We start from the raw sequence: 13,415 nt of genomic DNA, 5'->3' as shown, positions 1-13,415 counted from the left end.
TATTTACAATACAATGTTTAAGGGGAGTTCTCTTCTCTCCTCTCATCACAACAGTTAACTCGCTTTCTTTGTGTGTGTGTGTGTGTGTGTGTGTGTGCGTGCGTGTGCGTGTGCGTGTGTGTGTGCGTGTGTGTGTGTGTGTATGTGCTAACTCGCTCTCTGCATACTCGCTCTCCCCTCCCCCAAGCCTCCTCCTCCCTCTCTGTCTTTGTTTGCTCTCCCCTTTCCCTCGAACGTTCACCAACCAACGCTCTGCTTCTGCCTCCTCTGATTGGCTGATCAGCCAGACAGTGGGCGGGCTCAGCGCCAACAATCTGCTTCTGCCTCCTCTGATTGGTGGGGGGCGGGCTCAGCGTCACGCAGCAGGAGGTCTACCAGTGGAGAGCGAGCTGAGCTGTCAGACGCTCTAAGACTGCAGTGGAGATACCAATATAAGACCTGTCTCTCTCCGCCACTGCAGCAACGGACTATAAACCCCTAAGCCTTTTGTTTTTGACTCTAAACCGACGGGTAACACGCAGGAGTCTAACACAAGGCCACACAAGGACACATAAAAAAGGAGAAGTGGACACCCTGTCGCCGTGCTGAGCCCTTTTTTCCGTTAGATCTTCTCTTTCCTGCGTTGCTTTGTTGTTCCACCAGGAGGACCCCTTCCCCCCGCTCTGAAACAACAACCGACAGCCCCTCCACGGAGGACACGGATGGGCGAGTCCTGCTAGAAACCACAACCACAACACCTTAACCATCGCACATAAAGCACCTTCTGTGGCAGGCCACACTTTATCACAGTGCGTAGCTCTGCGTGGTTGTGTGCGCGTGCACGCCTGTGAGCGTGCACAGCTCCTCTCTGCCCGGAGACGGCTCCCTGCCACGGTGTGTGTGCACGCGTGCAAGGAGGCTAATGCCAGCGGTAGCGTGGTCGGGACCAGAGGAGGATGAGTCCGGCTGTGGATGCTCAGGGCCGGGGGGCCTCGGGCGCAGAGCCGCCGCAGAAACAACTGCAGCCGCAGCCGCAGCAGCAGCAGCCGCAGCAGCAGCAGCAGCAGCAGCCACAGCAGCAGCACTGCTACCTGGAGAAGGGGGTGATGCTTGAGCCCTTCATCCACCAGGTGGGGGGCCACTCGTGCGTGCTGCGCTTTGGGGAGCAGACCATCTGCAAGCCCCTCATCCCCCGAGAGTACCAGTTCTACAAGAGCCTGCCGCCGCCCATGAGGGAGTTCACCCCGCAGTACCGAGGTACAGTACACAACACAGCGGTACAGTACACAACACAGAGGTACAGTACACAACACAGAGGTACACAACACAACAGAGGTACACAACACAACACAGGTACAGTACACAACACAGAGGTACACAACACAACACAGAGGTACAGTACACAACACAACACAGAGGTACAGTACACAACACAGCGGTACAGTACACAACACAGAGGTACAGTACACAACACAGCGGTACAGTACACAACACAGAGGTACAGTACACAACACAGAGGTACAGTACACAACACAGAGGTACACAACACAACAGAGGTACACAACACAACACAGGTACAGTACACAACACAGAGGTACACAACACAACACAGAGGTACAGTACACAACACAACACAGAGGTACAGTACACAACACAGCGGTACAGTACACAACACAGAGGTACAGTACACAACACAGAGGTACACAACACAACACAGGTACAGTACAGAACACAGAGGTACACAACACAACACAGAGGTACAGTACACAACACAGAGGTACACAACACAACACAACACAGAGGTACAGTACACAACACAACACAGAGGTACAGTACACAACACAACACAGGTACAGTACACAACACAACACAGAGGTACAGTACACAACACAGAGGTACAGTACACAACACAACACAGAGGTACAGTACACAACACAACACAGAGGTACAGTACACAACACAACACAGAGGTACAGTACACAACACAACACAGAGGTACAGTACACAACACAGAGGTACAGTACACAACACAACACAGAGGTACAGTACACAACACAACACAGAGGTACACAACACAACACAGGTACAGTACACAACACAGAGGTACACAACACAACACAGGTTCATGTTAAACCACCTTACTGGGTTGTGTGGTTTTTATCATTTCTGTTTAGGGGCTGTTCAGTTCATGTCTGTTGTGGGGCTGTTGTTCATCTCTGTTGTGTTGCTGTACCCCTTCGTCATGTTAGCCACCACTCTCACAATCTCAAGAAGTAATTAGGGTGCAATGATTACAGTTCTTCTCATTTGCTTTGGCTCCTTACTTGAAACAACAATGTGTTGATATTCTCACACTCCAGCTGCGTTGGTCAACCTAGCTTCTACGTACAGCACACCAGCATGCATTATCAACATAATTAACTCATACTGCAAAACAAAGGTATTGTCTCAGATAAAACCCTAACCCTCAAAATGAACCGTTCCCTACGCATTCTGTAAACAATCAGTGCGTTTACACGACACTCAAGAAAATGTAATTATTGGGTTAGTCCGACTATGATTGGATTATTAAGATGCATGTATACACCTTAGTCTGACTAAAATCGAATCGAATTGGGTTTCTCATAGTCGGATTAAGACCCCTAGATTATTCGGTTGATAGTCACATTAAGCGTAAAGCGGAATTGGATTTTGCATTCTGCGCATGCTTGAGATCTTTTCCAGGGACTGTGAGCCGGAAGTAGAAGGAGACGGTAGTCGCGTTGTCGTCGTCATAGACATATAAAGAATTCTTATTTCTTTATAAATATAAATATTTCTTAATTTCTTTATATGTTTATGGTTGTCGCTGTCGGAAAATGAGAAACAGCGATTTATTTAAAAAGGTGGCGCAGAAGATGGAGGAAGCTGGTGTCGTGCCCATGTAGTTACCCCCTATAAGGAGTGTAAAATCATCAACATGCATTCAAGGCTGAATTAAAAGTACATGTTTTTCTAAATGTTGCTCATCAACGAGGTTGTAAAGTAGTAACTACGATCTTTATTCATTCATTGCGCCGCGGCCAAACTGACGGGGATATTCTCTGATATTATGAATCTTAAAGACTGCGTCGGGTTCTCCAACACTCTGGTACTTCCACAACAAGTAATGACTCATAGTGGGGGTTATCTCGGCCATGGTGAAGAAGGAATTGGGGGAAAGGAACTTTGGCTTTGACTCTCTGAAGTCCAGATTGACCCGCGACATGGAGGAGAAAGGGATTGTGGCCGTATGCGGCAACAAGATTTTTTCAGTAGACAGCTGTCTACTGAAAACATCTTTCTCGAATGCCGCCTGAGTTTGTTGTTGCTGGTGACGTAAAGAGGTCAGCCGGTGGATCTATTACCAATTAATCAATTTACTCACCGACATGCATAGTCAAAGTATGGCTTTAATCGGATTAAGCTGTGCATGTAAACGTACTGAATGGTGGTCAAATGTTTAGATGTTTGGTAAGTATGGCAGTGGACCCTGGAAATGTTCCTTTCATCCACATTTCTGTCTGTTTCACAGACAGACACTCAACATTTCAAAGATTTACATTACACACTTTGCATGACGAAGGCAACAAGGAGAGAGAGAGGGAGGAGAGAACAATGTGATACCAAAGAAATGAATATGTGCACCCTGGATGTTTCTGTTGACGTAATGGATGGTGTCCCTTTACAAGGTGGAAAGCAGGAAGTACCAGATATGAAATGTTGGTGGACTGGTTTAAGGTTTATATTCTGTCCTCTGCATAGTCAAATAAACACACACTCTGACACACATCCACCACACAACGCACCAAATGCACATACTCTGCAGATATTTTCCACCATTCTAAATTATGCAGAGCGAGGTGCAGGTGAAATATGAGATATGGTGACATCAGCCAGCACGAAAAACATAAGTGCGGGGGTGTGAAGAGTCGAGGGTGTAGGGTAGTCTGTCCTCTGCCTGCGTCCGGCCTGTCCATTGGACGGTCCTCTTGGTGGGAAACCAAACACAGCCCCTGATCCTCACAAGCCCCTTGGGAGCATGGGAGGGGAGGGTGTGTGTGTGTGTGTGTGTGTGTGTGTGTGTGTGTGTGTGTGTGTGTGTGTGTGTGTGTGTGTGTGTGTGTGTGTGTGTGTGTGTGTGTGTGTGTGTGTGTGTGTGTGTGTGTGTGTGTGTGTGTGTGTGTGTGTGTACACAGAGGGTGTCGGGGGAGGTGCTTCTGCTCACTTTGCCTCTTTAATGTCATTACTGGTTTAATGTGTCCCATCTGGCTTCCCATATACCAGTCTGATAGGACCCATGTGAAATTATGTTTATTGGTATTGTTTTTTTAAATGTTTAGGTACTTGATTTCCATGTCAAAACATGGATTTATATTTTGGAGTTATGATGCTTTTATTGAAATATTGCTCATCGTTCTTTCCCACGGATTCTGCTTTACATTAGAAAGTGCTGTAGGAGTCAAGTAGTGTGTATGTGTGTGTGTGTGAGAGGGGGGTTGAGAGAAACACTGCACCTTTCATTTAATTTCATTTCAATTCTCTTCAGCTTTACAGTAGACGGTTTAAATGCCCACAACTTTATATTGTTTAATCTCTCTCTCTCTCTCTCTCTGTCTGTCTGTCTGTCTGTCTGTCTGTCTGTCTCTGTGTCTCTCTTCAGGCGTGGTCTCTGTGAGCTTCGAGGAGGATGACGAGGGTAACCTGTGCCTCATTGCCTACCCGCTCCACAGCGACCAGGAGACCAAGGAGCTGGCGGCCGACGGCCAGCCCAAGAACAAGATTCTCCAGTGGGTGAACGACAACCAGGCCATGGAGGTCTGCAGCCACAACTCCCAGAAAGACAAGGACGAAAGGTGAGAGAGAGAGAGGGGAAGGTGTACATAAGACGGGGTGCCTAGGTTTTTTTTTCAAAATAACACCTGGAACAAGCAATTTTAACTAGACAAATATTTAAAAATAAGTGCAACAAAAAAACAACATAAAACAACATTACAACTGAAAAAGGAACAGTCAAAGAATTTGTGCAAATTTACTAAACAAATATAAAAAAAGTGCTAAACAACATTGTCAAAATAACAACTGAAACACAAGTTGCCACACAAGAACAGTCAAAATAAAAAAAAAATATATATAAAGTCTGATGGCTGACCAGCTTAAATCTGGTCAGCCATCACTTTCTTTCACTTCACATTTGTTTAGCCCAATCATGTTGCTGGAGAATGGCATCTGTAGGCATGTAAACACATACGTGGCCAGCACTAGAAAACTGTCAAAAAGTGTCTGCAAAGGTTTCAAATCCATACTTGTCAGACTGGCCTTATAAATATACAAATTCAAATCCCTTTCTGAAAACTTCATCCATCAACTTCAGCAAATCTCTTGGTAGAATATCTCAATAGAGTATAGTTTTGCTATGTTATAACATAGTAGGACTGCTGGATAAGGGTTAGAGAGAATGCCATGCGGGGATGACAGGACGGTAACGGGAGCGTGTGGAGAGTCGTGCTCACACTGACGTACAGGCTGATGCAAACAATCCAGCAAGTTACTGGAGGCTGGCAATGCTCCTGAGAACAATAAGTCAACAACAGTAACACACTGGGCTCCTCTTAGCTACTCCGACAGCGTGCTATACTAGCCCATTATGCTGCTATTAATACTGCTATTGGTGACACCACAGCACAGGGCGTTGGCACGTTGACAAAGGCTTCACAGGACTCAAGATAAGCACAATGGTTCCCCCCCCACACACACACACACACACACACTCAGACAACCACAGGCACACACCCACACTACCTCATGGCACTAGGCCCCAGCTGCAGAGCACGTCCCTGTTCCAAGTGCCAGGGCCACGGAGTAATATCACACTCAACTCTTTGTAGACGAGTCAGGAATCCAACCCCGTGCACTTTCTGGCAAACAACACCTGCGTGAGCGAGCGTGTCAATCATGAAGATATCCAGAGATATCCGGAGTTGTACTCAATGCAGAGGTGAAGTGACTTTAATGTCCAGCATAGTTTAGTAGAAATGAGAGAAGTTATATAGTAGTCACCCTGGTCATGTACAACAATCAAAACCATGAATTAACAGACCTTGTGTGTGTTTCTTCTCTTGAGTTTTCCCTTGCCCTTAAGAGATCTTAGGCTTAGGGTTTGTGTTGTAACATGTTGCCTGTGAAATCCTTTGAGACTAACTGTGATTAAAGGCTCCTGCCAACCAGGATCCTTTCAAAGTCGGGGCTAACGTCGGCGGTTCAAACTGCACAACCGGTCATTACGATCAGTCTTGCCCCGCTGTTGGGTCCGCACTGCGACTGGGACCTTGTGGGGGGTACACACATGATTTTCATCTGAAACAAGCGTTGCGAGCACAGTTACAAGCCTGTGTTTTTGCAGGTTAAAGGACAGAAGCTGTTTGAGCCATTTAAAATCCCAAGGAAGAGAATCCTGGGTTTATGATTGTCAAAAGAATGGGTCCTGACCCAACACTACATGACAATCAGAGCATCACCTCTCCTCTCCCCCCGACTGATTCAGCATTAGGGGGGATTGTCGCCTAGTGTTAAGGTACCTGAAGGGCTTGACCAATACAATGGACTTGAGCTGTTGTTATACCCCTGAAAAGGGGGAGGAATTTATCACGAGTGTGATACACTGTTTCATCAATCATCACTTTATTTTTATAAGGAATTACCGCGATTTCCCCAGGTACATCAGAGACAATCACAGATAAACAATTACCCAATAATAATCACAGATAAACAATTACCCAATAATACAGTAAGCAATGTAACTTGATAATTATCAACTTGTCCTGCTTTCAATCAATCACTTCTTCCTGCCGTTGATTCAAACCCGGAGCTACAGGACCTGTTTTTCCCTTGTTTATTCCTGGTAAAAAAAACGGACTGCTTAATCCCTGCGCGTGGCTCCAGCGTCCAGCGGCGGGCGGAGAAGGTGGAGCTGGAGTGGCTGCAGCAGGCCGAGGTGCTCTACTACCGGCTGGAGCGCAGCAAGAGCAGCGCCCTGACCCAGCACAACCCCTGGAGCCTGCAGTGTCACCAGAAGCACCTGCAGACCATGAAGGACAACGCTAAGCAGCGCAACCAGTACCGTATCCTTCAGCACCGCACGCGCGTGTGCGTGTGTGTGTGTGTGTGTGTGTGTGCGTGCGTGCGTGCGTGCGTGCGTGCGTGCGTGCGTGCGTGCGTGCGTGCGTGCGTGCGTGCGTGCGTGCGTGCGTGCGTGCGTGCGTGCGTGCATGTGTGTGTGTGTGCGTGTGACCTTAACCTCCATACTATTAATAAAACAGAACGTAAGGAGGAAGAGGCCTAGAATCACTTTGTCTGATAAGTGTGGAGAATGTCTGCTAAGACCCTTCACAGTTTCACACCGAGAATTGATTTGACCGGTTCAAATCCCATCGACTGTCGACCCGTCCACTAAGCGTGCTCAGCCCTCGACACGCCCTCCATGTGGAGGGCCCCCCCCCCCCCCCCCCGGGGCTCAACGGGTCCCACCAGAGCTTAGCTGGGTTGTCGTCTTGATACCTTGCCAGCAGGGTGGCCTTGGTCTCACCCGTCGGAGAGCGGTTCCTTTAGAGAGTGGTTCTCTCTGTCGCCAGCTTCACGTGCTCCAATGACTGATGGTTAAAAATAGCCCTGGCCCCCCTTTCATTCTTTCATTGGACATGGTTTGACGAGGCTCCATATCTCCTTAGGCTGCTGATGGCCTCTTGGCCACGTCCAGCTAACTGCTAGTGGTCATCATGTTGTACAGTCAGTGAGTGATCCATCCTGGTTGTGTGGAGTGTGAGTGAGAGTGTGTGTGTGTTGCTTTGGGGTGGCCCGTCGCTCCGCGGTCCCATCCGGAACACGGGGGTGTTGTCCCTTGACCCGGCCTCCTCCCCAGGGTTCATCCTGCTGGAGAACCTGACGTGGCGCCACGCCGTGCCCTGCGTGCTGGACCTGAAGATGGGGACGCGGCAGCACGGAGACGACGCCTCCGAGGAGAAGAAGGCGCTCCACATGCGCAAGTGTCAGCAGAGCACGTCGGCCACCATCGGCGTGCGGCTGGGGGGCATGCAGGTAGGCCTCTCCCCCCCACCGACTCCGGGGGTCCCCTGCCCTCACTAGCTCCGTTATCGTCGCTAAAACGAACAACAACGAGACAACCCAAAGCAAGAGCAGACAATACGCTACACTTTGAAATGATGAGGCCTTGGTTAAAGGTAATGGATGAATAAAGTGTACGGTAGGTTAATATTGCAACAGCAGGCTACTGATTTGAAGCAAGCTAATATTAAATGAATACTAAGCCGTTATTACAACATGATAAATAATAACCTATGGCAGACGTCATTGCATTACAATAGGGCTATATCGTCCCCCATCAGGACTTCTTGTACACAGGGCCCAGAATTTAGTGCTACGCCCCTGCCAGCAGTCAAACAAAAGTGGGTTTTCTCAATGAGACTGAACGAGTGACTGTTGAGTGTCCCAATACCTCTGACCTATCGGCCCTTCCTCTCTCCCCCGCCCCCCCCCCCCCCCACTCCCAGGTGTACCGCTCGGACTCGGGCCAGCTGATGTTCATGAACAAGTACCACGGCCGCAAGCTCAGCCTGCCGGGCTTCAAGGAGGCCCTGTTCCAGTTCTTCCACGACGGCCTGCGCCTGCGCGGCGAGCTCCTCTCCCCGGTGCTGCGGCGGCTGCAGGAGATGCAGGCGGCGCTGGAGGCGTGCGAGTCGTACCGCTTCTACTCCAGCTCGCTGCTCATCATCTACGACGGCGAGCCGCAGCCCGCGCACGCGCCCCGCCGCCGCCGCTCGGAGCACGGCCTCTCCGAGGAGGAGGAGGAGGAGGAGGAGGAGGAGGAGGACGACGACGAGGACGAGGAGGACAAGGGGGGTGACGAAGGGGGGGAAGAGTTGGAGGAGGACAACGAGGACGGCGAGGACGAGGAGGTCAGCGTGGCGGGGGCGCTCGGTTTCGCACGCGGCTCCCCCCCGCCGCCCGGCAGCACTGGCTGCTCCGGCGGGGGCGGGGCCAGCGGCGGCGGCGGCGGCGGCGGCACGGCGACTGGCCGGCCGAGGGCGGGCCCCTCGGACCCCCGCCGGCCCTCGGTGGACGTGCGGATGATAGATTTTGCCCACACCACGTGCCGGGACTACAGGGAGGACAGCGTGGTGCACGAGGGCCAGGACAGCGGCTACATCTTTGGCCTCCAGAACCTGATCACCATCATCTCAGAGCTGGAGGAGCACAGCTCAGACTAGACCCCACTGCACACACACACACATGTATACAGCCTTACATGCACACACATACAAAGACACACACACACACATATATAAAGACTGAAATGCACACACACACACATACACACACACACACACACATATAATCAGCCTTACATGCACACATACATACACACACACACACACAAACACTCAAGCACACTTTTGATCCTTCGTGGAACAGAAGTATTACTGGTCTCTGCACAAGGGGAGAGGTTGTACCTGGGTTTTTTTTTTCTCCTGTCCGGTCGTGTTGAGGAGACTCCCAGCCACCTTGGCGGCCTCCCGGTCACCATGTTTGGTGCTTCTTCGTCACGCGTGTTCGTCTGCGGGATGCTAAGGGATTCTTTTTTTTTTTTTTCGGTTTTGTTTAAGGTGTTAACTTTTAAGGTTCAAGGTTTATAAGCCCCCGAAGCTTGACACTACCTCGTGGAGATCTAACAGTCCTCAGTGACGTCCCGCTCACAGTAACATCCCGCTCCAAACGCTTTTCAGACCAACCGAGACGCCAGCCCTGGCTCTTTCTGGCTGAAAGCCCCCCGAGTCGGTGCTGGCGTCGTGCTGGAGGTTTCCCGGTAGTGTTAGTCGAAGGGGTTTGTAATCTCATGTACAGTGACTCAGCCAGCGTCCAATGACAGGCCCCCCCCTCCTATTCTTTTTTTTCGTTTTGTTTTGTTTGTTAACTTTCAAAGTTCTAGGTTCATATCCTCCTAGCTTGATGTTTATCAAAATAGAGCATCACTGAAGTCAAGGGACACTAACGGCCCCTTCTCCACCCTTCTGCACCCTTCACCCTCCACCCTTAACTCCCTGTCTCATTCCAAAGAAACCCGCAGACATTTGATTCCCGCACATGGACACTGGGTGCCTGCTGTGGGCTGTGGTGGAGTCAGGGCGGGAGACAGACAGACAGACAGACAGACAGTGGTGGGTTTGGTATTGAGGAGGTGGATGGCAGGAGGACCCATGGTCTCTCCTCCTTCTGATCCCCCCTCCAGCTCCTTTTCATCCTGCCCTCCCTCACCCCCACCCCCCCCCCCCCCTCAATTTTAAAGAGACTATATTCATATAGAGTTCAGAAACAGATCCTATAGTTATTTATTTATTGACTTGTTTCTTAAGATAAAACTAAAAACAAACGCTAAAAACAAAATAAGAATGTCAATGGAGGACACTACATTCCATGTTATTAATGTGACAATAATGATATTAATAAATATTGTTATTTAACATGTTCCAGATACCTCTATCTTGTATATCCGTGTTGTCCACAGCTGGTCAGAAGGAGAAATAAAGACTCGGTTTGTGGTAAACCATCTCGTCTTGTTATCTATTGTCAGGCAACTCCTTTAGTTTGTGTGATGATGATGATGATGATGATGATGATGATGATGATGATGGCGAAGATCAAATACCGATTTTTCTACAGATAGTATGAGATGAAACTGCAAGAACTGCAGCTCAATATTTCTTGAGAGCCAATCCCATGACTTGCTGAGTGGAAAAATAGTTGGAGCGTACCTTTGCTAGCAGCCCTGTTTTTAGTAGCATGTGACAGATCTGCTCCAGGATTACACTGGTGTGAAATAGCGCTGTGGGCTTCCTGAATGTCATGTTTGTTAGATGTGTCCCCCCCCCCCCCACCATAGTCCTCTCTACTTTTATATAATAACGTTGTTAGTAGTACATATGGCACACTATTTCTAACATATGAAGAGCCATTTGCTCCCAAAGGCTGGTTTTGACTAAAAGCACCATTGTTTGGAAACGGGGTTGCTCTGAATGTGTAGCACTCTATTCAACATTGAAAGGTTGACTCTAAATAGACATCCACTAAGATAAGCATATGATTGTATGTATATGTGTCTCTTCCTGGGTTGGCAGTGTTTGTTTGGATAACTCTGTTATCCAGTGACTCTGTGGTGATGTAGGCCAGGTCCTGGTGCCCTGGCACAATCTGGAGTCTTCTGCGTAAAGACGCTCAGTGCTAATCTGTAGCTAAAGTCAGCTAGCTGAAGCGCTCTAAGCTGTGTGTGTGAGAGTGTGTGTGTGTGTGTGTGAGATCTTTTGTTATACCGCCCTGCGCAATGCAAATCTGATGTATTTTTAACGATGGAAAATGGACAGATAAGAGAGATGATGATGGACAGACCGTGTAGAGTGGGGGAGGTTCCCTAAGCTGGAGACCGATGGAGGGTTAGTCTGGTGGTGGTGGTGGTGGTGGGGATGGTGGTGGTGGGGGGGAGGCACTGGGGGAGTTGTGTAACAGCACCAAGGTCAGTGTGGTGTTTGTGCGCTCATTCTGTCATCCTATTGTGTGGTTGCTTATGTGTCATCATCATAATAATCATCATGATAATGATAATTTTATTATATATAATATATTTTATTATAAATCAAGTTAATATCTATATTTCAGTACAAATGTATGTGTGAAATTTATTGTAAGTCTATATATGTGCTTTTCAATACATACATTAAACCATACATGTGTTATGCATGATTCAGATTCCAGTTGATATTGTCGGTTCTCTGACTTTGTGTGACTGCATGTGTGCTATAGGACTGGCCCCTTTCATGTTTAGGATTGCATCCAGGATCGCATGTTGCATGACGTCCAGTTGTATAACTGCGTTTAGCGTCACTATGGCAACAGTGACAGGGTTATGTGCTTCAGCTGGAATCAGCAGGACAGAAGGGAGTCCTACATGTTAGAGTCTGAACCAACTGAAGTGTCCTTAAAATAGCCACGAGGACAGAAATATATTGACAATAACCCAGGAGTGTTCACTCATATTATGGTTTAAAATAATGTTTGTTCCATTTCTAAATGTCATGATAAAGACTCAGTCCTATTAGTTTCAGAGCTTCTCTGTAAAAATCACCTCATTTCCAAAGGCCTGAATGATAACCGCAATTTGACAGACCTGGCTAAAACCAATCAGAGCACATAACGTCTGAGGCAGCTCTGAGAACTGTTAAACTTGGTCAATTATTACTATTTCTTATCAACAAAAACTAAAACGATTCGGAACTGGAAAGTATTCTTGAACAGAATACTTTCCAGTTTGTTGAATACTGTCGCTGTAGGGGATTAAACAGACCATACCACATCAACTGGAGCCGTCTTGGTTGTTTATGAAAATCAAATCCACAGAAATCCCACAGGGCGCTCCTCCGTACCATATCGTATCAAACCTGCTGCATTGTAGATAACCGTTCTGACTGGCCTGACCCCGGCCAGGTCTGCTGGAAATCAGTGTGATGGGGACCACATAGCAGATGACACCGGCTCAAATGTGACATCAAGCTGATACTGCCGGCGTTGGCAAGAGGCCTGTTCACAGAATGCGGGCCACTGTTTATGTGATGGCACAACACATGTGGGCCGATTGTGGATAGGGTTGTGTGGCCCAGATCGTTCTTACATTAACTTGCCCACATATGTTCTCAACAAATGTCTAGCCTCACCCCACATAGCAACGTTGGTCTGGCCCAGTTAATCCATTTCCACTCGGCCCACATACAGCAGAGAATGGCAGGCCGGGAGTGGTCCAGATCTGGTGTGTCAAAAGCTGGTCCATGGATAGGACATAATGTTACGGTATCTCCGCCAACAGTATGTCAGCAGATGGCCCTATGCTGGACCAGGAAAGGTTCAGCACTGGCACCAGATGCCAGCTTCAAGTATACCTCAAGCCATGTAATAACCAGACCCCATATGTGGCCCAGAATGCCCCAACTGTGGACAATAACAAAAACATTTATTAAGCTGTTAGTTGTTGCATTTGGAAACATTTACTACAACCATAGGGCTAAGACATTCTTAATAACTGGCAAATATATGATATCATAATCTGATAATCTGATCATGATCTCATATTAAAATCGAATCTAATTAACAATTGCCCAATATGACGGTTTTGCATTTTACACTGATATCATATGATAATATATACCATCCAAAAAGTTATAATTAGACTATAGAAATAAGAGAATGCAAAAAAATATCTTTGCATATAATATCTTGCATATAATATTAAAAAGGTTGTTTGTGGAACCAGAAATTGTTATTATATGGCGCATGAACCAAGTCTCAATTAAATTAAACAA

General features: G+C 47.9%; 1 protein-coding gene across 1 annotated transcript; it reads left to right on the top strand.

The window, feature by feature from the left end:
* Positions 1–406: 406 nt before the first annotated feature.
* LOC311338946 (inositol hexakisphosphate kinase 2-like) lies at positions 407–11,805 on the top strand. Its single transcript, XM_084464291.1, has 5 exons — positions 407–1,236; positions 4,661–4,853; positions 6,940–7,118; positions 7,916–8,091; positions 8,565–11,805. The coding sequence occupies exons 1-5, from the start codon at positions 936–938 to the stop codon at positions 9,279–9,281; spliced, it is 1,566 nt and encodes a 521-aa protein (XP_084320417.1). The 5' UTR covers positions 407–935; the 3' UTR covers positions 9,282–11,805.
* Positions 11,806–13,415: the final 1,610 nt, after the last annotated feature.

The sequence above is a fragment of the Micromesistius poutassou genome (assembly GCF_964030765.1).
Source record: "Micromesistius poutassou genome assembly, chromosome: 2".
In the NCBI taxonomy this organism is placed as follows: domain Eukaryota; kingdom Metazoa; phylum Chordata; class Actinopteri; order Gadiformes; family Gadidae; genus Micromesistius; species Micromesistius poutassou.
The sequence above is the reverse complement of the archived record's forward strand: the minus strand, read 5'-3'. Positions and strand labels throughout refer to the sequence as shown.